General features: G+C 54.6%; 7 protein-coding genes across 7 annotated transcripts; 2 read left to right on the top strand and 5 right to left on the bottom strand.

Annotated features, from left to right (window-relative positions):
• Window positions 1-1,873: 1,873 nt before the first annotated feature.
• Window positions 1,874-4,943, bottom strand: bglA-2 (putative beta-glucosidase A; the record flags this gene model as incomplete). Its single annotated transcript, XM_032019717.1, has 4 exons — window positions 1,874-3,645; window positions 3,703-4,349; window positions 4,399-4,544; window positions 4,857-4,943. The coding sequence occupies 4 exons, from the start codon at window positions 4,941-4,943 to the stop codon at window positions 1,874-1,876; spliced, it is 2,652 nt and encodes an 883-aa protein (XP_031882978.1).
• Window positions 4,944-8,260: 3,317 nt separating this feature from the next.
• ERG24 (Delta(14)-sterol reductase) lies at window positions 8,261-9,852 on the bottom strand (the record flags this gene model as incomplete). The annotated part of the gene is made up of 3 exons (XM_032019716.1): window positions 8,261-9,366; window positions 9,417-9,721; window positions 9,776-9,852. 3 exons carry the CDS (start codon window positions 9,850-9,852, stop codon window positions 8,261-8,263), a joined length of 1,488 nt encoding a protein of 495 aa, XP_031883018.1.
• Window positions 9,853-11,076: 1,224 nt separating this feature from the next.
• Window positions 11,077-12,230, top strand: CGGC5_v006839 (putative mannose 6-phosphate receptor-like protein; the record flags this gene model as incomplete). Its single annotated transcript, XM_032019715.1, has 3 exons — window positions 11,077-11,438; window positions 11,499-12,027; window positions 12,081-12,230. The coding sequence occupies 3 exons, from the start codon at window positions 11,077-11,079 to the stop codon at window positions 12,228-12,230; spliced, it is 1,041 nt and encodes a 346-aa protein (XP_031883019.1).
• Window positions 12,231-12,458: 228 nt separating this feature from the next.
• On the bottom strand, window positions 12,459-13,460 carry denD-1 (D-erythronate dehydrogenase; the record flags this gene model as incomplete). The annotated part of the gene is made up of 1 exon (XM_032019713.1): window positions 12,459-13,460. One exon carries the CDS (start codon window positions 13,458-13,460, stop codon window positions 12,459-12,461), a length of 1,002 nt encoding a protein of 333 aa, XP_031883206.1.
• Window positions 13,461-14,355: 895 nt separating this feature from the next.
• CGGC5_v006837 (High-affinity glucose transporter) lies at window positions 14,356-16,044 on the bottom strand (the record flags this gene model as incomplete). The annotated part of the gene is made up of 4 exons (XM_032019711.1): window positions 14,356-14,529; window positions 14,586-14,655; window positions 14,713-15,925; window positions 15,975-16,044. The coding sequence occupies 4 exons, from the start codon at window positions 16,042-16,044 to the stop codon at window positions 14,356-14,358; spliced, it is 1,527 nt and encodes a 508-aa protein (XP_031883204.1).
• A 597-nt stretch (window positions 16,045-16,641) lies between these two features.
• Window positions 16,642-19,389, top strand: CGGC5_v006836 (uncharacterized protein; the record flags this gene model as incomplete). The annotated part of the gene is made up of 1 exon (XM_032019710.1): window positions 16,642-19,389. One exon carries the CDS (start codon window positions 16,642-16,644, stop codon window positions 19,387-19,389), a length of 2,748 nt encoding a protein of 915 aa, XP_031883199.1.
• Window positions 19,390-19,558: 169 nt separating this feature from the next.
• Window positions 19,559-21,556, bottom strand: SAT11 (Cytochrome P450 monooxygenase SAT11; the record flags this gene model as incomplete). Its single annotated transcript, XM_066151753.1, has 7 exons — window positions 19,559-19,739; window positions 19,799-19,965; window positions 20,017-20,037; window positions 20,177-20,476; window positions 20,527-21,041; window positions 21,095-21,403; window positions 21,460-21,556. 7 exons carry the CDS (start codon window positions 21,554-21,556, stop codon window positions 19,559-19,561), a joined length of 1,590 nt encoding a protein of 529 aa, XP_066008724.1.
• Window positions 21,557-24,965: the final 3,409 nt, after the last annotated feature.

Here is a 24,965-nt window from a genome sequence, read left to right as displayed (position 1 = left end):
GGCCTCGGGATTTGGACTGGCAGCGGCGGCGAGGACGGACGGACGGACGGCGACGGTGTTGTAGAAGTGACAGTGGCACCCGGCAGTGGCAATCGCTCATCAATCAGATTGGGACCAGGGCCCGCGAGGCTGCAGGCTGCTCGAAAGGTGGAACCCCCTTCCCGTCCACAGCTTCACGGGTTCGGGGGGTGGTGGCAGGCGGGTTGCCAATGAGACGGACGGGGGGCTCGACTGGCTGGGTTGCTCGCGAGGACCGGGCGGTGGTGGGTTTTACGGGGTCTGGATGCGGACGAGGTTCGGCGCTGGCGGCGTGGTCTGGTGGTTGTTCGGGATCCCGTTATGACCGGTTGGTCGCGGTCGGGCTTTGAGTAACGACGCGGCGGAGGGTTAAAGCTCTGGTGTGGTGAAGGCCGTTGTGAGGAGTGAGACTCTGGTTATGCGGAAGCTTGTTGCGGCCCCCTCAGCGGCGCATGCGGCTCCTTTCGAGAGGGGGTACGGATAACTGGACCACGGCCACGGGTAAGGTTGGTGGTTGGCTGTGCTGTTGGTTCGAGCTGCGAATGCCGAATGTCCGAGGGGATGGCGAAGTCGACGGCCAGATGGCGAGGAGGCGCTGCAGAGGCAAGACGACCAAGAATTGAAGAGATTCAGAGGAGGAAGAAGAGGCTGGAGGCTTCGGGCCAGGCGCCGGCTATGGTGATGGAGCAATGGTGGAATGAAGGAGAGACGAGACCTGAGGATTGAAGACGGAGGTTAGGTAAGGAAGGCAAGGAAGGAGTTGGAGACATGGGAGATGCGGGGGCGTTCGGTCTCGTCTATTCGTACTTTTGGGTGTGTGGCTTGTTCGCTGCTGCCAATTGTTCTTCGGCAGCCCGGGACCCTTGATTTTTCTTTTCTTTTCCTGTCCATGAGCAGACAGAAAACCACTCCAAAGGCCTTACTCATCAAGACTTCTGGGCACCGACTGGCCAGTCAGTCATACAACAGAAGCGTGGCAAAGATCACCAAAAGACCAGAGCGGCCTCGGATCACCGCGCGGTCAGCCTGGACCCGCAGCTGTTACCCCACTTTTGACCGATGTTGGGTGGGCTTCCAGACTGTTTTTTTCTTCCTGCCGTCTCTGTTTTCTGTCCAACTGTCTCTGCCACCCTCGGTGTGGCTTGCTTACGTACACACATGCGACAGACTCTGATTGGACTCGACAGGAAGCACTGACCAGCTCTTACGGGCAAGTGGCGTCAGAGTGGGGCCGGCAATACCTTCACATCCACTGACATGAGCCACGTCCCAGCCCAAGACGCCCATCACCACGACCGGTGGGATCTCGGTCTCCCGGTGTGAGCTAAGGTAAGCACTTTCCAGGTGGGCCAGTTGGTTCTCGAAATGCCTCGTCAAAATGTCTCAATTCAGCTTTCCTCCATCTCCAGCTGAGCATCGGCCGAGACCGACGAAAAACGCAGAAAATAGACGAACATGTTGGTAAAGGAGTCATCAACGTCATCTCATCGTGTGCAGGAAACAAATCTTTTGGAAATGCGGAATTGGGCCGAACTGTGGCCCTGTTGCGTCATGTTGCTCGAGTCAGTCGCATTGCATCCCTGATCTGAGTCTCCTTACCCGTCCCGATTTAATAAAGATCAATGATTGCCGACAGCGATCGCGAAACATTTTTCTTATCATACTGCCTTGAAAGCACGGATAAACGAATTCGCCACCTCTCGGTCCAGAGGAAACACGTCCAGACAACCGAGGATAACATCTCGTACGATATAGGCGACGACAGAGCCTGGCGCAGCGGTGAAGACTAAGAATTCATGATTAATACTACTAACTAGAGCGCCGTGCTATACAACCAGGCGCATTGCTGTATTATCTAAAGCGACGCACTCAGGGGCAGGTCTCTCGACGAGCTGCCCACCCACACCTTCTTCGGGTACTGGCTGATGACCCAGTTCTGGCTGGCAACGTCCCAGTTGCTCAGGTCGCGTCTTGTAATCTCGGCTGAAAACGTGGCCGATGCGCCGGGGGCAAGGGGGATGCGCTCAAAACCGCGCAGCACCTTGACCGGGTCGTCAGGGCCGCCAAGCGACACGTACAGCTGAGCAACCTCGTCACCGGCAATGTCGCCCTTGTTGGTCACGGTCGCAGTGACAGTGTAGAGGATATCCCACAACTGCGGGTTACCACCGGGGCTGCCCGAGGCAGGGTGCTTGGCCTGCGGGTTGCTATCCAGGGCGTTGGGCGGCAGGAACTCCTCCGCCGTCTTGCCAAAGTGAGGGTCCTGAGAGGCCTCTTGGGCGTTTGACACGTTCAGCCACGGGTAGATGAACTTGTAGATGTAGCGAGCCTGGTCCTTGGGGAAGACATAGTCGTTCAGGTCGGTGCTGTGGTTACCAAAAGTAGGCGCAGCCGCCGTCTCACCAGTCGTAGGCCTGTAATCTCCCGCATCCTTCTTGGCCACAGCCAGGTTGGAAAATTCGAACTTGGTGTAAGACAAACCGAAGCCGAACGGGTAGATTGGCGCAGAGTTGCTGGAGTTCCCATAAGTTCCATTGCTGCCAGAAGTAGCCCGGTCGAAAAAGCGGTAGTCGATAAAGACGCCCTCGGTGAAATCATCCTGAGGAGCTCCCTCGCCGTTGTTGGGCTTGTACAGCACGTCGGCGCCGTAGCTCTCGCGGGTCGCGCCCCAGGTGAAGGGAGACTTGCCGGCGGGGTTGACATCGCCGTAAAGGATGTCCGTGATCGAGTTGCCAGATTCCTGTCCAGGAAGTCCAGCCCAGAGAATGGCAGTAATGTTGGGGTTCTCATACCAGTCGGTGACGAGGACGGGACCACTGGAGTGGATGACAACAATGGTGTTGTTGCTGATGGACGAGACGTTCTTGATGAGCTCGTCGCCAGAGTTCCACAGGGTCAGGTTCTGGCGATCACCCTCGTTGCCGCCAACGTTGATGTAGCCCTCGCCAGAGTTGGCGTTGACAAAGACGATGGCAGTGGCGCCGGGTTGAGTGATCAGGGCAGTGGTGGCAGCGGTTTCGTAGTTGCTGAGAATGCTCTCGTAGCGGGTACCGTCATCGAGAGCGCGCCTCTGCAGGGCCTGGTCCGGAGTAATGAGGTACGGGTAGTTGGAACTGCCAGATCCCCAGGAGGCACCGAGGGTACCGTCGTTGCATCCGCGATCGCTGCAGCCGTTGGGACCCTTGGGGTTCGGGCCGGCGTCCTCTCCAATGACAGCCAAGAACTTGGGTTTCTTCAAGGGCAGAGATCCGGAATTCTTGAGCAACACCGTGGCCTTGGCGCCGATCTCACGAATCAAGTTGGCGTGCTCCTTGCCCTTGCGTACGTCAATGTGCTGGTTGATTGTCTGAACGTTCTCCTTGGCGTAGTACTGCAGGGGACCGACAGTATCGAGGGTCCAGGAGGAGAAGTTGATGTCGGGCACCTCATCGACCCTCATGCCAACCTTGAAGAAGGCGGCCATGATGCGGAGAGCCATGTCGTCGAGACGGTACTCGGGGACGGTACCGTTGAGTACGGCGATGGTCAGGTTGGTTCCCCAGAAGGTTTGGCCGGTGTTGAAGAGGGTGTCGCCGGGCATGCTCATGTCCAAACCAGCAACCGCCGTAGCGGCACCAGCATGTTGCGCTATACAAAAGTCAGCAATTTTGCTTCACGACATTACCCCAGGAGGTTCCAAAATACCTTGCCAATCCGACATGATGAATCCAGAAAAGCCCAACTCTCCCTTGAGAAGACCGTTGAGAAGCTTGGAGTTCTGGCAGCCGTAGGAGTTGTTGACCTGGTTGTAAGAGCACATGATGGAACCAACACCAGCGCGGATGGCATCGGCGAAGGGCCACATGTAAAGCTCATGCATGGTCTTGTCGTCAATGTTGGAAGAAAGCGACTCGGTGATGTTGTATCCGTAGCCAATAGCCTCGGGGGCCTGTCTGAAGTGTTCTTGCTCGTTGCCGACGAAATGCTTGGCGCAGGCGATGGCACCGGCATCCTGAATTCCCTTGACACTCTCGGCCATGAAGACACCAGTCAAGTACGGGTCGACGGAGAAACCTTCCCAGTTACGGCCTCCTGTAGGGGCGCGGCCAATGGGTCCAGCGACGGGGGCGAGAACAACATCGACACCCTTTGCTCTCTGTTCGGCGCCAATGGCCTCGGCTCTGCGGTAGACGAGGCTTCGGTCCCAGGTGGCGGCGACGGTTTGGCCAGAGGGGAAGACGGAGTTGTAGTCGCTGAAGCGGATGCCGACAGGGCCGTCCTGCATGCAAAGGCCGCGAAGGCCGAGTCGAGGTACTGAGCCAACGTTTCCGACGCACAGGTCTCCTTGCCATCTGTTCCCGTGTAAGTCGGGTGCTTTGTACGAGGTGACGAGCAACTTACCCAACTCCCGTCGTCAAGTTGACCTTCTCGAGAAGGGTCAATTGGGAGACGAAGTCCTTGGCTTTGGCGTAGGCATCAGCCCAGCCATCAGCGTTGGGGTCCGACCATGGTGAAGGATAGACGGGCGGCGAGTATGCGAGATCGCGCTTGTTCCATTGTGTTAGATCGAGTCCAGACAACGCAAGAAGATAGTGAAGAAACATCTTGCCACAAACACACAAGAAGCAGTTACAACAATGGGGATGAACGCAATACAAGAAAGAATGCAAGAGGCGGACGCAGGGCAACTCTAAATGAAGCAATGGGAGAACCGCAACACCAGCTGGTTGGACACACCGCAGACGAAGCTGGCCAGCCAAGGTCTTGGGTGAAGAAGCAGAATAGACATTGTCATTGCGCAATGGTTTCCCAAATCACAGAGGAATGGAACATCCAGCTTTCACGCGGCAGCAACGTACCTTGTGCAACTTTCCTTCAGGTGCCACGGCAGCAGCAACGAGGTCAGCTGCCGCCAACACGGCAACAGCCAAAGTTTGTGTTCTCATCGTGGTTTCCAGCAGCTGTCGGTTGCCGCTTCAGCTGAAGAACGTCTGCTACCTTGTGGAAGGGTCGACTCGAGCTGTAGGTCGGTCGTGGGAAGGGAGCAGGGTGCCTTGACCAGAAAATTGGATGAGTGCGAGAGCGCGCGGGTGCGGCTACTTTAATGTTGGTTGACAGCAAGCTGGGATTCGCGTCCGGGGTAGCTGCGGATGAAAGTTCGCTGCCAGTCTTGTCCCTATCCAGCAAGCACAACGTGGTGAGGGTAGCTTGGCTAGGGTCGGTCAGGATCTGGGTTGGCAAGCTCTGTTGATCTGGGCCCTGTCTGATGATGCAACAAGGTTTCCTTGTTCAGTCAACATGGATGGGGACCAATTCTGTGGGCTGTGAATGTGGAGGTGGACGGCATATGCAGTAGAGTAGCACGTTGGACGGATGCTACCCCACTGCCTTGCAGGTTGGGAGACTGGTTCTGGGGCCAAAAGTATCCCACCGCTTCCGGGGAGGACAATGACAGCGCGGTGGTAGACCGACTCGCGGATGTCGTCGGTCTTGGAAGCGGTGTCGATGTAAGTGAGGGGCGAGCTGCGGGGGAGCAGCCAGATGGACTGGCAACGGGTCAGATGAGTTGGAGATGGAGGGCCATCTGCAAGCTAGACTGGATCAATTGCGGTTGAAGCTGTTCTCTGGTGAGGATAGTGAGAGCTTGGAGCAAAGACAAAAAGCCCAAGTCCGGGGTAGAGGCCGTCCCGAGAATAAGGAGAGGCGAAGCGTGACAGGGCAGCCAGGCCAGCAGGCTGCGAGGTACATGGACGTGTAGCATGTCATGACGAAAAAAGGGCCGATCAGTCAAGAGTGCGATGACGGGCAGGGAGAGCCTAAGATGTATGTGGTGTAGTTGGACGGGCCCAGAGCTGGGGCGGTCGAGAGATCAACCATTGGGCCAATGTCTCTCCTCTTGGTCAGTATCCGTGCAGAGCTGCGGCTGCTGCTGGACGTGGTGGCCGTTGGAACCAGTGCTTTTGGCCTTGGTGTGTGTGTGTGTGGGTGGGTGATGATGAGGCGACGACGGGCTGGGCGGCAGGCAGGCAAGCTGGTCATGTTGGTGGGCGATTGTGGTGGTGGTGGTGGTGTTCCTTCGCAAGAAATGGAGGTGGCCAAGACAGGGTCGATGGAAAGAGAAGGGACGGACGCCCACGGGGAAGTACCCTCTCCTCCCCACGGCGCCTTCCCTCCCCCTAGATGCCGGACACAGGAACGCCAAATCGGAACCGGTGGGGAAGTGGGGCCACCAAGCAAGAAACACCAGAAGAAATGACGGGGAAATTGGCACTTTGGGCAAGAGCCCAGCAGTAGCACTCGCGCACTTGGATGGACCTAACTTCCGGTCGCGATTACCGAGGGGCAACATGGCTATACGCGGAGAATTCGGTGTGGCTGCATGTATCTCGGCAGTACCGTCATCCCTGGCACGCTTCTATCGACAGTGGCGTTGCGCCGTCCCGCCGTTGGCTCCGAGAGGCGCCCGTCTTGTTAGTGCTCTTGTTCTCTCTGCTTCTCTTCTGCCCAGTGTTTATTCGTACCGCACTCAAGCACCACTTCATCGCCTGCAGCAGCGTTACATCCGTCGTTAACCCGGAGAACCATCGACTGACCTTAGGGCCAATTCTTGTTGATAGATCGCATCCTCAAGGTTCTTTTCCCACTGCAAACAAGAAACCGAGCAGACATCACGCCCGGCACTGCCAGTGTCGACATTCCGACCGTCTGCAGATCGGAATAAAACGCCTTCGCCCCTCCCCCGCCGCCGTAGGCACTTGTTCCGCTTGGCAAAAACTCTTCTTCGTATCCAGCCCCTCGAAATGTTTTGTAAACATTTTGGTTTTCGTATATGAATAATGCAACCCTCCGCCGGGATGTGTCATGTCCGCCAAAGACGCCATAAACCCTCATATAAACTCAAAAAGCCCCCGTCCCTGAATTTTATACTATGCGAGCATTCATCGAGTCAACCTTTTAATATCCGTCTCATCTTACCGGCGGCACCCAACTCATGCTTAACTCTCCTTTTTCCTTCCATCTCAACTCTTGCTTCGACTGACACAAACCTTGCTGCATCTGTCTAAATAATGGCTGCGGCTTTTCTTCTTCTCCCAGCCAGAGATCACGAGACGGTCGAAAGACGCTAACTCTTACATGACGCCATGCCGACTCCATCGCCAGCACATGTCCCCCGCCTGCGCCTCTTGGCCGCACCTTTCGCGCAACCACTTTCTTTCCTTCTCCATCGTCTCTTCTCCTCTCCCCCATCTCCCCCGCATTTCTACCCTGGTCCCTCCCAACAGACCCCTGTCTTACCCCTCATCTCCCTCCCCCGGCCTCCTCTCCATGCTCCATCGTCAAAAAATTGGCCCATCGTCCACAAGAGCTCCGGGCAACCCACATTCGCACTTTCGCTCGCCCATTCGCGAATCACGCCCGTTGCCAAGGAGCGGGACCCCCGAGTCTTTCGGCCCGTTTACTAATTGTTGGAGTAGCTTCATCGTCGAGAGGGGGAGCCCGAAGACGAGAATGGGGCACAGCCGTGAGGAGCAACTCGCGTCGCGTAGTGTCGCTGCAAAATCTGGTTGGTTTGATGCAATGCTTGCGGTAGGCAGAGCGCAGAACAGGGAACGTTCCAATTGATGTCTTGAGTGCCCTCTCTGTTCCGTCCCAAGACGGACGGCAACCGAAAACAAGGTTGGTTCAATTTGTCTCACCAGCGCCCAAACCCGTCACCAATCAGGCCAAGACGTGCGTGGCTGGGTTCGGTGAGAAATAAGCCGCAGGAAAAGAAGCTTAGTAGACTACCTTGGCTAGAGAGACTACCTTTTCTGTGATCTCATACTCTGCCCAACTGTCGTTGTTGTCGCTGTCGTCCTGATTGCCTCCATCGTTATTCCTCCTACGATGGTCCTTGATCGAAAGATTATTTTCAGGTTTCACAAGTTCACAGGCAATTCGGCTGCGCAGACGCAGAAGATTAGGCAGTCTCGCAGGAAAGGAAGCTTAGTAGTCTAAGCTGGAGTATCTCTGGTTCATCCGCACTATACCAGATCATAAAAGCTGTATTGCGCCTTCAACTAGCATGAATTTGCTACGACGAGGTCCATTTCCCCGCCTGAAGCTACCAACGCCACATGCGCAACCGTTGCCCAACGCCAATTTGCTAGACGCCAACCTTCGTAATGCTCCACGACTCAAAGAAACGGCCCGAAGAGGTTCCTATCCGTCTCCATAGCCCGGCCCGGCTTTCCGATGGCATGTCCAAAGATCCTATGGACCCTTAGTAAATGCCAGGCAAGATTCTCCACCTGACAATCTTCTTGTACTTCTCCCAGTCCTCGCCGTACTTGCGCGCGCACTTCTCGTCGTCGCGGCGGTCCCGGTGAATCAGGAGAATCGCAAAATACAGGATGTAAAAGTACGTGAAAGGGATTCCCCATCCTCGCGCCGCACCCTGGATGACCTCGCGACCATCGGCCATCTTGAACGCCCCCTCGACACCAGACTGCACGAAGCCGCTGCCAGCCGAGACGATCGTGTATCCTGCCATACCGGTGGGCAAGCCGTAAGGCCACGCCTGCAGCCAGTCGCCGAGATAGTTGATGTGGCGGGCAACACCCCACCAGCCGGTAATAAGGAGGCGAGTGCCTGCCTTGGTCTCGATGTACTTGAGATGGGAAACGCTCGGGTCATCTGGGTTGTTGCGGAATGCGTTCTTCTGGCTGTTGGAGGCGCGGAAGATGAAAAAGGCGACACCGATAATGCTTGCGATTCCGGCCATACCGAGCGGGCTGACCGAAACGGGATATGCAGCGAGGTACTTGGCTTGAAGGGAGTACATGAACGGGAGCCATGCGACGTCGCCGAATGAAAGCATGAAGCCGAAGCCATCAGTAATGATGTCGATCGTGGTCAAAATCGCGGGTTCGTTGTACCAGCAGTCGATGACATAGACGGTCTGGACAGCGGAAACAAAGATGATGCTGTTTGAGACGAAACCATAGGTGCGGTACTGCTTGGCCATCCAGGCGAAGTTGATCAGGGACCAGCCGAGCAGGCCAGGTCGGACCTCCATGAACTCCTTGATATCGATCTCTCCGATGATGGGGATCGTGACGCGAGGGTTGAGTTCTCGCCCGATGAACCAGTCATAAATCAGGTTGCCAGAATGTCCACCCTCGGCCAGCTCGCGGCTCTCGACGTTGCCAGGCTTGACGCTGAAGCTTCGGACGTAGACGAATGTAGCGGCAGCGAATGCGACCAGCATGTTGGCAGTAACGACCTGGATGTAGTTCTCCGTGATGAAGGTCCAAACAGGGAACTCGGCGCCCTGAGCGATGGTGCCAGCGGCGCAAAGAGTCAAGATGAACATTCCAGAGGAAAAGGCTGCGTTTGTCAGTCACACGAGCAGTAGGGGAATAGGTCGGGCTGCGTACAGTTGAAGCGGTACTTGAGCTTGCCGCCCGAGGCAAGCTGGACACCCTCGACCTCAGTGCCAGGCAGGAAGCGGTAGAGGAGCGCATTGAAGAAGTAGTATCCCAGAACGGCGGCGTTGACCTTGTTGTCTCCAAGACCCCAGATTCCTTCAGCGGGCCATCCGACCTCGCGCTTCAGCTGAGAAAGAGTCAAGTTCTTCGGGTCGAGCAGGGAGGGCGCGGGGCAGCCGGAGACATCGTTGCAAGCGAAAGCAAAGACGTAGACGAGAACGGGAAGGATGATGGAGATGCCAAAGGTTCCAATACTATGAATAAAGTCAGTGGACGGAATGGGATTGAGGTTGCTTGAGATAACTCACGGTCCACCAAAATGATAGCCATGCGCCTGCGGCGGCGGCGGCGGCTGCTTTACCGCGACTTGCGTTTCCTTGGCCATGTTGCGCGGTGCTGTTGATGCCAGGAGGAAGTCGCGTTGCGTTATTGTGGGGTGGAAAGAGCTATACACAGCTGCAGCGTGCTGTTATTTGTAGTGTTTGCACCCGCGCGGCAGGAATACGAAGACGAGCCGATAGCAAAATATCAGCTCCAAGATCCACGACGATATGGAGGCTGTGAATACAATCGCGAGGTGTTCTGCGCCGGAGCTATGGGATTCCGAGTGACCTCATGGGCGGAGGAGGTTCGATGACGCTAATACTGCGATCCGAGCTTTGCTTGATTGGATCCCGCGCGCGTGGTGGTTGAAACGGTGGAAGGTGCCCACGGAGGAATGGTTCCACCGAGAGCACGGCCACGGGAAGACATGCAAGAGCATCGGACGGTATGGATTCTGGAAGCCCGGTTGAGATGGAATAAGAGAATTTAAGATTCAAAGCTCTCAGAGTCTGTGTATGCATGAAGAATAAGATATGTTTAATGTGATTCGGCAATGGCTCGCAGGATGAGGTCCAGATCTTCCCGTCTTACAGCAGATACGCGATGGAATGGTACGTACCGCTGCTCTTCGAAAGCAGAATCGGACATCGGCGTTTGCCAAGTGCCCTTTCCTGAAGGTGCAGCACTGCTTATGAAAGCAATGGGATGAGTCCTTAGGTAATCTCCTCAGATTGAGTACATAGGACCTGCACGACACGTGACCCTGTCCATACTGGTCGCGGAAAGAGTGTCCCGCAGGGCAGGCTGCAGGCAGCCATTGGAAGCTGTCGGGTCCCTTAGGGAAGCCTGTACGGTGGCCCCCGTGGGACCTGAATGCAGCCTGGTGCAGAGGGGCGGACGCTGCAAGGAGCGCCCATCCACCAATCAATGCACCCCCTCCCGTCACTCCCGTCCCCCGTCGGCATCTCCCTGTGAAAGGCTGACGAATGACCAAGTGGCTTCCCACTTGTCCAGCGTCCAAATCCTCCAAACTGTCCTCCAAAGTGCCTCTCGACCGCATTTACGTCTTTGTCCATCACCGTCGCACGGCACTGCAGCATCGTTCGCTTCATTTCCACTTCTCCAGAGATTTGCAGCATCCGCAATTGATGTCATAGGCTCCGAGCCGACCCACGCTTCTCCGCGCTCCGAAGCGCTTACTCCCGCAAACACGATCATTCCAGTCGCGCTCCCTGGCCTGGACCCCTTTCATCGATATTAGAACGACTCAGAACCATCCATTTTGATGCATTCCTCCAACTTCCTGCTGCTCCTCGCAGCAGCCGCGACCGCGAGCGCCGCCGACACTTCGACCTCGAGCACATCCAGCAGCGTCCCGGCATGCACGGCAGCGTCCAAGAGCGGGACCGGCGGGCCGTTCTACGACCTGCGTCCAGACATCGCCGTCAAGGTTGAGGAGGGCAAGTCATCCAAGGGGGCTGTCACGACCGACTACCATGCTAGGGGCTGGGACTATGGCAAGAACTTCACCCTCAATATTTGCGCTCCCGTCATCGACCCTGTCGAAGACGTAGTGGGGTTGGGCAAGGGCGAGTCCAAGAACGTCAGCGCGTACTACACATACAAGACCGAAACTTTCTCCATAGGGTTCGTTGCCTCTGCTCTCTCATAATCAATTCTGTTCAAACTAACAAATGCGCGACGTAGTCAATCCAACATGGACATACAAACCCGCGGGCGCATTCTGGTCCTCCAATACAAGAACGGCTCTCCCTGCGGCGAGAGCAAGTCCAAGCGAGCAACGGCCCATGACGGCGCTTCCTACAACAGATACACCGACGACGAGGACAGAACCCTCATCGCACCGTCTGCAGTCGGCAAGAAGAAGGCCTCGGCAGAAAAGGACGATACGCCAACCCGTCGCAAGTCGGCCACCATCTCCTTCCACTGCGACACGGAACAGATTGGTGGAGCAGCCCACATTTCCTTCGTCGGCTCAGATCCCGACGACTGCGCCTACTTCTTCGAGGCCCGTTCCCAGCACGCTTGCGCCAGAGCCGAACCCCACCAGCCTGGCAGCGTCGGGCCCGGCAGTGTCTTCGCCATCATCTTCGTGATCGCCGTGCTTGTATACTTTGGTGGTGGTGTGTTCTACCAGCGTACTGTCGCTCATGCCCGGGGCTGGCGGCAACTGCCCAACTACAGCCTCTGGGCCGGCATCTGGGGGTTTGTCAGTGTATGTAGACCTTCGCGCTACTAGTGGTTGAGGGGAACTAACACCATAAACAGGACATGTTTGTCATTGCGACCTCTTCATGTGCTCAACTTCTGCCAGGAAGGCGTGGCTACCGTCATCTGTCCGGATCTCCCAGCAGAGGACGTAACCGCGAGGACGAGAACCGTCTGATAGATCAGCTGGACGAGGAGTGGGACGACTAGGTTCGTGCGAGTGTGTAAAGGCATCAGCGCCTCATCTTTCCTTTTCTATCACTGCGTAGTCGAATTCTATCAGGGGATGAACGTGAGTCGCAGGCAACCACCCTAGATACCCCGTGCGAAAACAAAATGCATAGACGATTTATGGCTTTCGAATTGCGTTCAAACGGTGAAACTTATAATTACTTTTTTTTTTTTTTTTTTTTTTGGATGTGAACCGAGCTTCTAATGCTACAGCCCGGCCCGAAGCCGCTCGGCGAAGTCCTTGACTGTGGTTACGATATCCGCATCTTGGGCCAACCCGAGTTGAAGCGCCTTCGAAACGTCAAACAGGGCCGGCCAGCTCCCCACAATAGCCTCAATTTGCGGATTTCGCTCCTCTGTCACCCTCGCCCGAGCCTCCATTCCCCCGACAACCTCCAATGCGTTCAAAATATCCGCCACTGTCACGGTGATACCCGGCAGATTGACCACCCTCGACAGCCCAAAGTTCTCCTTCGGGATGTCCTTCACAGCGACCAGGTTCGCAACAACCGTCCTCGGCGAGCACACCCACATGGCCAGCTCCGGGCCCGCGGGCAGAATATTATCCTCCCCCTTGAGCGACTCCCTCACGATGCCTGACGCAAACGACGACGCGGCGGCGCTGGGCGCTCCGGGTCGAACGATGATGGTGGGCAGCCTGACGATCCTGCCGTCTAGGAGCCCGCGGCGGGAGTAGTCCCCGACCAAGGTCTCGATGATGAGCTTCTCGGCACCGTACGAAGACTGCGGCGTGGGACACGTCGTCTCGGTGACGACCTGGCCCCCGACTGGGCCGTACACGGCGAGGGAACTGGGGAACACCACGACAGTCCCGCGATGAGGCGAGGTGGGCTGCCGGAGGGCATCGAGGATGTACCGGTGGCTGTCCAGGTTCACGCGCAGCCCGAGGTCGAGGTCCGCCTCTGCGCCGCCGGACATGATGCCATGGAGGAGGTAGATTGCGTTGAAGCGCGAGTGGTGCGTGAGGAGCGCGGCGACGGCATCGGGGGATGTGAGGTCTGTCTGGAGGGCCGTAATGCGTGAGGCGCCATCTGGGACGATGGATTGCGGGGGGATTGGCGGGGTTACTACGTCAGTGATTGTGAGGTGGATTGTGGGGGAGGAGAGGAGGAGGGCCGTTGTGAGTTCCTGGCCGATGAACCCGGCGGCTCCCGTTATGAGAATGTGGTTTGCTTCTGAGTTCATCATTTTGTGGTGCTGTTGATGAGGTTAAAGTGAGTTGAGGTGAGGTTGAATGAGTGGTGATGATGTAGGTGAAGCTGAAGGTCAGAGGGTATGACGTAGGTGTTACATGAGATGGTCGCCCGCGTCAAAAGAAATCAGACATGAACAGAAAGCTATTAGGACAGCTTTATGAAGCTTCAAGTTTACACTTCACGATAATACCTCGATTACAATATGCATTATTCCGACATGAATGACGGCCCTCAAGTCCGAATATCGGCTTTCTCTCCGATGTGGCTTTCATCTGTGGCTCTCTGCGGCGCAGGAGTTTGTCATCACGTCGCAGAGCTTCGGGCGATGTCGACCGAGCAAAAAGACGCTAGGGGGAGCCAAATCGCTCCCCCGAAAGGATCCATAACGTCGTCTGGGGAAAGTTCTTAGCTCGACAGGATGGCCTCTCGGGTAGAAGACCGTCTACCCCGCGGTGCCGTGTGACCCACGTCGGGATGGGGACAAGATCCACCTCGAGCAGACCTCGAGCAGCGGTCCGGGGACTTTCGGTGTCGGCGTGGACTTTCAAGGAGCATGGCTCGATGTGTTATGCCTAACGCGCCCTGTCTCGGTTGCAGACATGGCGAGAGAGGGGCGGTATTTGCAGCTGTCTTACGACTTGACCGTGAGTTCCACGCTCCCTTTCGCTATCTAATGCAACGAGCACGAGGCCGATGGGCTGGTTAAGGGGCAACAACCATGTGAGAGAGACATGGGCTCCGAGGCATTGTGTGGGAATGGCGAAAGATAGCGACAGAGAAGGCGGCAGGCTGCCGGAAGCATGGCATGATCTGATGTTCTTATCACTCAAAGAGCATCGTTGCATTGAAAGGTTCACGGACCATGAACCCCTAACTACTGAACTAAACTACACACGAGTGGCAGTATCTTGTGCCCGAGTCTCTGGGCGCCTCTCAGAAAACTCGTGGAACTCTGCCTCCGGCCCAATACCATTTTTGGCGTCCACGTCGAGATCTCCCAGGCGATTCGTGGCAAGATCATCGCCAAACAGCTCCGCAATCTCCTCCAACGACTTTCCGGACTAGTTCCTAGTGTTAGCAAGGTATGACCATTCGAGTAAGACTTAGGGTCACACACCGTCTCAGGGAGAAAGAAGAAGTAAAAGACAGCCGCTGCGAGGTTGGTTGCGATGAAGAGTGAGTAGTACCTAGAAGTCGTGTTAACAAGGTATTCACCGAGACGCATATGAGAAGGACAGGCTGACCTCCAGCTGACAGACGCAATGGCAAGAGGCGTGATCTGCGAAAGCACGATGGCGGTGACGGACTTCGTCGCGACCGCAAAGGCGAGACCCTTAGTACGAAGGAAGAAGGGGAATAGCTCCGAAGGCACGACCCAGATCATGGCGTTGAAGAAGATTGCGTAGCACATGGAGTAGACGAAGATTGCCGCGATGGCCGCTCTCGCTCCGGCAGCGTTGTCGTTGTCCTTGTTGCCGTACACCGCACTCAAAGCCATGCAGAGAGCAATCATGGCGCTCAGTACAAGAGAGCCGCTCCAGAGGGTGCGCGTTCGCGGCCAGCGGTCTGCCACCACGGCGAGGTAAATAACCTGGCCTATGATGCCCATCATACCATACGCGCCGCTGATGAGCAAAGCCGTTCGACCTGTGAATCCAACGGTCGCGTAGAAGATGTTTTGGAAGTTTTGAATGACGGAGGAACCGCTGAGCTGGCCCATGGTGACGATGAAGGCGGCCGTGAGAGTGCGACGGACGTACTGGCGCGAGAACATCTGCTTGATGGCCGTGGCCCAGTTCATGTTGCCCTGCTGCCTCTCCATCAAGATCTGCTCCCTGATCTGGATGAGCTCTCGCCCGACCAGGTCGTCGTTATCCGTCGCCCCGTGCAGATTGGCCAGAACCGTCTTGGCTTCTTCGTATCGGTCCTTGAGAATAAGCCAACGAGGCGAGAAGGGCACGAAAAACACCATGACGGAGAGGACAAGAGGGATGGGGAGCTGCATTGCCAATGGGATTCGCCACTGCCCATCTCCCGAGGCAAAGGCCCCAGCAAATCCGACCCAGTTGGCAACTCCGAAACCAATGGCAATCATCATTCCCTGTAGTCCAACGAGGAATCCACGACGGGCAGGCGGTGCGACTTCAGCAAGGTAGATGGGGACAACAGAGAGCAGCTCGCCGCATCCAATGCCTGCTATCAGACGTCCAGCAATCATCATTCCAACCTCCATGGCGGCGCATTGGAGAACGGACCCGATGATAGTCAGAATCGATGCAATAAGAATCGTGTACTTTCGGCTGAATCTGTCGGCGAGATATCCGGTCGTCATGCCGCCGATGGCCTGGCCTGCGTTGTAGACGGAAACAATTGCGCCTGTGTACGCTGTGTTGACCATAGAAGGCCCGTACATCTTGAGCTTGAAACTGTCATGGCCGAAAGTTGTGGCAATAATTCCTGGATAGAGTTAGCCGGTTTTTTCTGATAGACTTGGACGGTTGTCTACCAGAATCGAAGCCGTAGATGAAGCCGCCCTGCGCAGCGACAAGCGCTATGGCGACGATGAGGAAATTCATGCTGATTAAGGTATCTGGTGTGGAGTAGAAGGACGTCTGGGGAATAATGGTTCCATCATGCAAGTGGAAAATCTGGGGTTTTGCTTATCTGCTTTTGTGTGTTTTTGCCTCCCTTGTCCCTCGTAGATGATTCGGTACAAAGGTAACCCGACGGCCTCGGTACTATGTGAGCAGCAACCCAAGAGTCTGGGACCAGCATCGGCAGCCCACGCAAGGATCGTCTCATTGTTGTAAGGTAGTACCTAGATCGCGAGGGAGGTGAGCCTTAGCTCCTGCGGGGATGCGGAGACTCCGCCAGTGAATCGTGCTTGCTCGGGTTATTCACGTCATCCAATCCTTTTGCATCACGGTATCACGCATGTCGTGCTTGGCAGATGCGGAGAGATGCCCGGTGATCTTCATATGCCGATGCCGGTATCCCTCGACTCCAAGAACTAATATCTCGCGCCTAGACTCCCCGATTCGGACTCCTTTGCACCGGGAGAGTGATCATCTTAGCACAGGTGAAGACCCTTTGGGCTGGAATATTTCATGTACTAGTTTCCTGAGAAACATGAGCCCACGAACAGCAAGCCAACATTGACGATACGTCCGAACATGTCTTGTCCCACCGTCACCAAGCCGGTGTTTGAACACCACCACAACGGCCTCGGTGTAGAGTATTCCAGACCCAGAATCTCTTGGCAATTCGAAACAACAAACACCACGGTCGCAGCCTGGGACCAAACCGCCTACGAGCTCGAGGTCACGTTCACTCCAAATGGCGAGCCCCAAATCTTCCGCGAAACCAGTGACCAATCCGTCTTGGTGCCTTGGCCAGCTCGAGATTTGGCTTCGCGAGACTCCGCCATAGTTCGAGTTCGTGTATACGGAAAGAGTCTTAGCGACGACGCATACAAGGCCGAAGAGCCAAGTCCATGGTCAGAGCCGGCCACTGTCGAAGCCGCTCTTCTCAAACGAGAAGACTTTCGAGCCAGCTTCATCACGTCGTCCGAGTCGATCGGTCCCCATGGACCGCTACGGCCTATTCGATTCCGCAAGGAATTTACCATCCCTGATAACATCAATCTCGACACCTCTTCAGCACGACTCTACATCACCTCTCTTGGCGTCTTTGAAGCCACTATCAACGGAAAGTCCGTTACGGATGAGTGCATGGCTCCCGGTTGGACTAGCTACCGACACCGGCTCGTCTACCGTATCCTTGATGTGAAGAACCTTCTACTTCCTGGCAAAAAGAACACAATCTGCGTCGAGGTAGCCGAGGGCTGGTATGCTGGACGCCTCGGGTTCAAGGGCGGTATTCGCTTCCGCTATGGCGACGTGATTGGCCTGTTTGCGCAGCTTGAGGTCAGGTCTCTGTCGGCTGAACCGTGGGCACTCTTGTCGGACGACACCTGGTCTTCGCTCCCGAGCGCGATTACAAACAGTGAGATATACGACGGCGAAACATACGATCTGAACGAAGAGAAGCAGGGATGGAACCTGACAGATGCAGACTGGTCCAAGGCACTTGGGACAAAGGCCCTTCCATGGCCACAGACGAAGCTGGTTGCCCCTGACGCGGCGCCTGTTCGTGTGATCGAGATCAAGCCCTGCGTCAAAGTGTTCCAAAGCAAGAGCGGCAAGACGATCCTAGACTTCGGGCAGAACCTCGTCGGAAAGCTCCTCGTCAAGTCCCTGCAACTAGAAAAAGGGGCAAAGGTTACGTTCAGACATGCCGAAGTCATGGAGAACGATGAGCTTGGTACGAGGCCTCTCAGAGATGCGAAGGCCCTCGACACCATCATCGGGTCAGGACAGGAACTTCGAGACTGGACACCCAAGTTTACGTTCCATGGCTTCCGTTTCGTTCAAGTTGACGGATGGCCAGGTGGTGCTCCATCAACCGAGGACATCAGTGCACTTGTCATGCATACGGACATGAAGAGGCGAGGGTTCTTCGAGTGTTCCAATGAATCTGTCAATCAGCTTCATAGCAACGTCGTCTGGTCTATGCAAGGGAACTTCCTCTCTATTCCGACCGATTGCCCACAGAGAGACGAGCGGCTCGGCTGGACTGGCGACTTACAGGTGTTTTGCCCAACGGCTACGTTCTTGTACGATACATTGGGGATCCTCGGTAACTGGCTCCAGGATGTCGCGGCGGAGCAGCTTGAGGAAGGAAAAGGGGGCATCCCGCCGTTGGTAGTGCCGCTTGCCATCAGCCCTAATTGGCCTCACATAGCACAAGCTGTGTGGGACGACGTGACTGTACTGGCTCCAGATGCCCTCTACAGATACAGCTCCGACAAGGGTTTGCTAGAGCGACAATTTGCCAGCATGCAAGCCTGGTTAGATCAAGGGGTCGACCGCGCCTCAGATGGTCTTTGGAACCCTGACAAGTGGCAGCTTGCAGATTGGCTGGACCCAACCGCGCCCCCCGACGATCCAGGCAACGGACGAACGGATAGCATTCTCGTGGCGAATGCGTACCTTGTCCACACGACCTTGGTCTTCTCTCGACTTTGCGCTGAGCTAGGCAAAGCTGACCTGGCTGCAAAGTATGCAAGTGATGGCGAACGGTTGAAGAAGCTCTTCCAGCGGCGTTACATCACTCCAGAAGGGAACCTCATGTCAAGCTCCCAGACCGGTCTTGCACTTGCATTCCAATTCGGTCTGTATCCGAATGATGCTTTTCAACGTCAAACGGCCGCAAAAGCGTTGGAGAAGCTGGTTCGTACGGCAAGGTTTCACATCAGCACTGGATTCGCTGGTACACCAGTCATCTCACATGCGCTCACCACGATCGGTCGACCTCAGCTTGCATACCGCATGCTCCTTGAGACAACGTGCCCCAGCTGGATGTATCCCGTCGTCGCTATGGGTGCGACGACTATTTGGGAGCGCTGGGACAGCATGTTGCCAGATGGCCGCATCAATCCTGGCCAGATGACCAGCTTCAATCATTACGCCCTCGGCGCGGTGGCGGACTGGCTTCACGGAACTGTGGGTGGAATATCGCCCCTTGAGCCAGGGTGGAAGGCCATCCGCGTGCGTCCCGTCCCTGGAGGCAACCTCAAAAGCGCAAAGGTCTCATTTGACGGGCCCTACGGAAGAGTGGCTTGTGAGTGGAAGCTCGAGGGCGGCAATTTCAAGATGAAGCTGAGCGTACCGCCGAGCTGTTCTGCAGTGGTGACGTTGCCGTCGGGGTTGCGTGAGGGATTTGACGAGGATGGGGAACCTACGCTGAAGGTTTATTCTGGCGTTCATGAGTTTGAATGTGCTTTCGAAGCTGGAGAGTGGCCGCCGAAACCGTTTGTGGCAGCAAACCAGCCCATGCCCCCAGACACGATCGCCGGTTAAATGATTTGTCGCATCTTTCTTGTCACTTGCAACCGTGCATGCGCATTAACTTGGGTATTATTGGGTTGATGTTGGTATGACAAGTCTAAACGACAGGTGGTATAGTTAAATCTCACAACCTCCCTTTCTATCGGGAATCTGGTGGTATCATAGGCTGAACTGCAACTCATCATGCCTTATGCTCGAATCGAGGCGATAACCGAACCTTCATGTAGCCTTCGTGCCCTTTCTTGGGATACGTGTCCAGGTATCTGTAACCAGTCGTCATGTCAAGCTTTTGGTCCCAAAGAGAGACGTTGAAGTTGTATAAAATGCACGCGATCGTCTTCCGCAAAACCCTATGAGCGATACTAAGGATAATCAATCAGCGCTGAGTGCCGGCGGCTTCCTAGTTCGGATCGCTACTTACTGCTGACCCAAGCAAGTTCGAGTTCCGGTCCCAAATGTCACAGCACGACTCCTCGCCTCTTTTGTATCCTCGTCAATGCCAAGCCACCTATCAGGATCGAAAGTGTTTGGCTCAGGGTAAAGTTCTGGATCGTGTTCGAGAAGCCTCAAGGTAAAGCTCATGCTTGTCTATATGAAGTCAGTAGGATGTTGGCTAGAAAGTAAATGATTCGGATTTACCATTGGAGGGATAATAGAGTCCTGGTATGTCACTAGTGATTGACTCTGTCTTGGCTGTCGATGCCATCCCGGAGAGCTTAAGCGAGTTGACTCTTTGCACACCGCATCCTGCCCAAGTCTCAGTCTCGAGCCATACTTAAGACACAGCACAGATGCTTACCAGATACGTCAACTGCAGCACCCTCGGATCTCGCCAGATCCTATGGCCGTACAACCCACTATCAAGTGTGTCGAGCTCATCCCTGACTTTCTTGATACAATCCGGATTTTGCATTAAATGATGGAGTAGGAATGTGAGATTACTGAGGAGCGACTCGTTTCCGATGAAGATAGCCTGCGACGACTCATGAATGGTGAGAATCTCGCTGCCAATTTCGTTGAACATGCGAATAAGGATGCCCTCATGGCTGATCTCATCGTCCCATGACTTCACGATAGGTTTCGCGTGATTGCGGACAAGCTAAGAGTGTGTCAGGACATATGTTTCGTGTTCCCAAGAGAGTAACTTACAGTATCGAGCCAACCAAGTGGTGAGTAGGATCGCAGGATAGGAAAAGTATCGAAAATGAACTTGATTGGAGGCATGCATCTCAAGACGGTGGCGAGGTCAATCGCGCTGAACGCTCGAGTCTTGTTGTGCACTGCTTCCAGGTCGAAGATCCTCAAAAACCCATAGTCCTCTTCGACGAGATATGATACCATAACGTCGTTGGTGAAAGCCCAAAAGTAGTGCGTCAAGTTGACAGCATCTTCGGTCCCGGCAACATCGTTGAGGCGTTTGTAGAGAGACTCAAGGTGACCATCTAAAGTTGGTGTGAACCGTGCCAGCGTCTTCCCTGAGAATATAGGTCGCACTGCGGATGCTCTTTGAATGTGTTTCGTCGGACTCGCCAAGCCTCCGAGAAGTTTGTTGAGAAGTCCGTAATAGTTGTCGCATTTCAGAAGGTCTGGACGCTTGTGGTACTCCAGACAAAACTGGTGGTCAATGAAGTGCAACTCATTTGGGCCGATTCTGACCACTGGACCTAAGATATACATCAGTAGTGGCTAAAGGAATTGGAGAGGCATGCAACCATACCGTACTTCTCGTGCAGCGACTCAAGGTTCTCAAGCCAGTCGTTCCTGATCAGAACGTGATATGCCTCGTAAAGCTTGGTGATACCAGCAAGCCTGGGCCCAGGAAATTTGGACAAGGGGCATAATAGAGCTCGGTGGGTGTACTTTGCGACAATGTAGAAGGCGAGGAGGTACAGAATTATAGATATGATATCAAGACCCCGAGGACTGAGGAGGGTGAAGAACCAAGCCACCAGGAACGGGACTTGCGAATCTCTCTGCGCTCTCGCGATCCCCTCCAAAATCTTTTGGTCACCCAAACGCAGAAGCCCTGATTTGTAGTCAGTCAAATATCCCTCGTGTTGTTTGCAAACATGAAAACAGTACTTTTATAAGTCGTCAGCGGCGGGGCCGCAATGGGCCACGGCTCAGCTATTTTGAAGGCAGATGCATATCGACGCTGGCCGCTTGTCGTCTGCGCCATTTTCCCATTTGACATTCGAGTATTACCGTAGGTCTTACTCGCATGCGAAAAGTCGTCCCTGAGTTGCTGGTGAAGGATTGAGGTACATGCATTCGGAGCTTCCACCTTCTTCGGAGTACGCCCACATGTTGGCATGTCGGCTAGTATTCCCTCCAAACCTTAGCATGCATCACTACTTCGACGGGCTTCTACTCACTATACTTGAATACGGCAGTATGAGGCTCGACGAGCGGGTCGGCTGAAATGAGCTTAAGCGGCGCGGTTGCGACGACACACAACGCTCGAACACATTTTCGAAGATTGGCTGAGCAGCGACGCAGACGCAAGACACTTCAGGTGGTATGATCGGCTGGTAGGACTGGGGGCTCATATAGCCCATGACAGCCTCATTGCGCGTGGGGGCAGAATAGGATCAAGTTATCCTGGCTAATCACGAAGGATCTTGGGCTTGTTCTTGACTTCTTTTGAATAACTGTCGTTAGGAGGGATGGGGAACTTTCCAGACAGACCAGCGGTTCCAATAATTCTTAATGTCCGCCAAGACCTCTGGAACACAGGATTATGCGATGAACTAGGGCCAGCCAGAGGAGTATGCTGTTTCGATCCGTCGGTTTCCCTGACGATAGACTGCGATCACCGATTTACGTTCACACGTCATTCCAGACACCCATCGCTTGGTTTTTACTTTGGGAGACACAACTTATCTTAGATCTGTTTGTTATCGACGGACGACCCCGCGGGACAACGGCACAGCGGCTGAAAGTAAAATGCGGGATGAAGGCTTTTACAGGAACCCGAGTGAGGAAGATTTGGGGGAGTGATAGACTTTGAAGTCTGTTTCAAGCTTTTGACTTCGGAACTTTTTGGTGGGTTGTCAGGAGATTGAGCGAATAGTCTTGTTTCATTGAGCAGGTTCGAACCTTAGTTCTGTCCCCAGTAAGCTGCCGTTCAAACTTCGCGTGGTGACCCAGGGATGCCCTACCAACAACTGCCGGTATAAGCGCTTTCAATGCCACGACTCACGAATGGATCAAGACGACGGCCGGCAGAAGGGCCCAATCACCACTGGACGCGCTTGGCAGTTCGATGGGGTGACCTTGTCCCTCGAGATTGATAATGATGACTGGAGTACCGAAAGTTCAGGTCCATTCTCATCTAGGCCATCGTGGAGTCCTAGTCGGTTTGATAAGTCAGGGTTGCTGGCCGAGGCAGAAAGCTGCCCATGCCAACTGACTGTCTAGACGGCACGTGTCGTAAATGGACATGAATGTGTCTAAGCTTGTGGTTCGCCTCGTCGAAAGCAACGGCTTCATGTGGTAAAGTTATGTATGCTCGCATCGTAGTATAGCTAAAGACTCCATTCGGTCCTATCCATCCACATTTCAGATTTGTGCCTGACAGCTAGCTACATCGCTTACGACACACCACCATCCATGGACGTTCATGCCGATCATTCCAACCTAGCCGCCGTCGCCCTTGGTGATCTCCGTTTAAGCTCAGCTCAGGCAGGGGACAGCCTTGCTATGGCGTTGTCCCGTGACCATAGCTCGTCTGCGCCCTCAATTGAGAGCTAAAAACATCAATTCTAGCAGCGGCAGTTCGGAAACAAGTCGAGCCTGTCAACCGAGAAACGGCCATCCCCCGCTTACACCGGGCTCAAGCCTGTAAATAATTATTGTAGGGAGCGAAAACAGCGCCAATTCAAATGACCAAACGTCGGAAGGAGTAAGGCGCGAGACTTAATATCTGGCGGATTATTAGATCCCCTCAATCTTTCCAGATGCAGACTTATATCAGCATGCCCAGCACACACGGCAATTATCAGGTTATTTTCCATGATGCTGGACTGGGCTCGTATGAAGTTGATTGCCGGATCCCAAGCCCACTGACGTCTGTGATGTCTGTGATGTGGACTTGCTAGACAATCAGTAAAACATGATATTCCCGTCTTTGGAAGTTTGGGACCGGAGATGTCTGCACGGTTGGCCAGTATTTCTGAACTTTCCTGCACCTTGGCGGCAGTCTTGAGCCTTTGAGGATGTGGTAGGGCAAATGGCCTCCATCAGCTGTCCAAACCAGGGGGCTGGCTTCGGATTTGCAACAAAGTAGGCTCTTCTCGCATTGTATCATTTCGCTTCCGCGTGTTGAGCTCGTTTCCAAAGGAATCGCCTCATGTTGACTCAAGACCCTCTACGAGACCGTCGCAAATTGCTACCCGGTGTTCTTGTAAGCATAACTTGCAGACGAGCTGGCTCTCGGAAATATTCTGCATGAGCCTAGCGTCTCTCTGAAGCTGTTGAACGTCTCAAGATCGTCAGGAACAACTTTACAGTACAAGGTTAGGTGGCATTCACAAAGAGGGGCGTCCCCTGACGGGGATAAGTGGGCTCGGCACAGACAACAGTATCACGCCCCGAGATCTTCGGAAAACAAGTGCTGCTGTTTGTAGTTAGTGCACCTGTCCTCTCTGAGAACTAACTGAGCCCGGGTACGGCACCATCTGTTTAGATGCCAAATGTCCTGGGGAGCTGGAGTATATGTACTCCTACAGTCGTGACGGTTCGTCAAGAACATCGTCATAAGGCCAGCCCCTTGAGCCCCAAACAGTAAGCCCCGGAGCAATATAAAGATGACCGCAGTGATACATAAGACAGAGACGCGATTTGTGTGTTCATTTATTCAAGTACCCAAGTCAATGAATCACTCCGGCTTTTGGCTTCAATTACCAAGTAAACTACCTTCGACTGAGAATGGACTCTCGAAGATGGAAGATAGTGCCTGACTTCCTTTTGGACAGTGTGCTGCCGTTTCTATTTCTAGGATCAGGCTCGCTTGCTTTTGCAAATTTCCTAGAGTTTAGTTTGCTTGGGGTTCAATCGAACGAAACGAAACGAAACATCCGCAGTACATTAACCTCCTAGCATGGCTTGCGTTACCCCACAGAGCGAGTGCCTCAGGGGCAGGATGCTGTGGCTATCGAGGCTCTGGAATTGGCCTGGCACCGAAAAGGCACGCATAGGAACTTGATCACTTATTCTGTGCCTGTAGACAACAAAGCCCCGATGTTTTGCTGAGCTCGACCTTAAGGCCTCGGGTATGCATGACCCGTGAAGCCTCAGTACCCCTTGATCGTCCTATGTCCTTCATATTTTGTTGAGGATAATGAACCCACAGAAGAACCAAAATGACCTGTCAAACTAGTCCTGCAGATTTCGCCGGCCAGAATTGGTGCCGGCGTGTGCCAGCGTTGTAGGAGCCCCGGAAGTAGTGCTGACGACAAATGAAACATAGGCTGACAGCTGGGTCTGCCACGGCATATCACGGATCCGGCCGTACTCGATTCTCGACTTTTGCTGCACCTACGGATCGTTTCGGTAACCAAAACACTTGGCTACAGTCAATTCCGCAT

This window comes from Colletotrichum fructicola (genome assembly GCF_000319635.2).
Source record: "Colletotrichum fructicola Nara gc5 chromosome Unknown KSG_Nara_v1_contig04, whole genome shotgun sequence".
NCBI classification, from domain to species: Eukaryota; Fungi; Ascomycota; class Sordariomycetes; order Glomerellales; family Glomerellaceae; genus Colletotrichum; species Colletotrichum fructicola.
This window is presented reverse-complemented; position numbering and strand designations above follow the sequence as displayed.